The 696-nt window shown below is 64.9% G+C and overlaps 1 protein-coding gene across 1 annotated transcript in view; it reads left to right on the top strand.

The window, feature by feature from the left end:
- LOC104491419 (protein TENP-like) overlaps positions 1-696 on the top strand; it is a 5,240-nt gene that overhangs the window by 2,783 nt on the left and 1,761 nt on the right. Inside the window, exons 9-10 of the mRNA XM_010133844.1 lie at positions 265-306; positions 437-601. Coding sequence (XP_010132146.1) covers positions 265-306; positions 437-601 — 207 coding nt within the window. The remainder of the gene's footprint in view (positions 1-264; positions 307-436; positions 602-696) is intronic.

Below are 696 nucleotides of genomic sequence, written 5' to 3'. Positions count from 1 at the left end.
GTGCCGCCGAGTGCGGTGGCCAGCCGCAGCCGCTCACTCCAGGCTCCCCAAAGTCTTGCTGGTCTAATGACGCCTGGAGAGCTGGCCATGAAGAGCAACCAGAACGCTGCTCCTGGCACGTGCTGGCGTGCAGGAAGCCTCCAGCGTGTGTCTGACCCAGCACAGCACTTACCGCGGGGTCCACCCGGCCGTGCTGGACACGAGCCCCCGAGCAGCAGCCCCAGCAGCCGTCAGTTGGATCAAAAGCTGTGCTTTGTCTTTCAGACCTCGCTGACCACCGCCACCATGGCACAGAACATTACGCAGGTTTGTTGCCATTACCACCGCTCTGAGGGGCACAGCCCCAGCTCGGGCAGTGCCCCCTGGCTGCCTTCCCACCACCCCGGGGCACAGGGCACAGCTGCCGTGCCCCAAAATAACCCCCCTCCCTCGGCAGATGGGCTCCCTCTTCCAGGAGGACTCCCCGGTGCTGCTGCAAGCCGTGTTCCGGAGCTCCCCTCGCGTGGTGCTGGAGGAAGGCAAGGCAGCCCTGAAGCTCTTCCTCACCATCCAAGTTGGGGCGGGATTGCCGGCTTTCCAGAGCTTTCTGAGTGTGAACGTGGTGAGTGTGCCCTGCGAGGGGCAATGCCCTTTGCTCCGAGACCCGGCCAACGGCAGCCGTTGCAAGGGGTTGGGTTAGCCCTTCCCCACCCCGGC

The sequence above is a fragment of the Buceros rhinoceros genome, unplaced genomic scaffold (assembly GCF_000710305.1).
Source record: "Buceros rhinoceros silvestris isolate BGI_N320 unplaced genomic scaffold, ASM71030v1 scaffold22773, whole genome shotgun sequence".
In the NCBI taxonomy this organism is placed as follows: Eukaryota; Metazoa; Chordata; class Aves; order Bucerotiformes; family Bucerotidae; genus Buceros; species Buceros rhinoceros.
The sequence above is the reverse complement of the archived record's forward strand: the minus strand, read 5'-3'. Positions and strand labels throughout refer to the sequence as shown.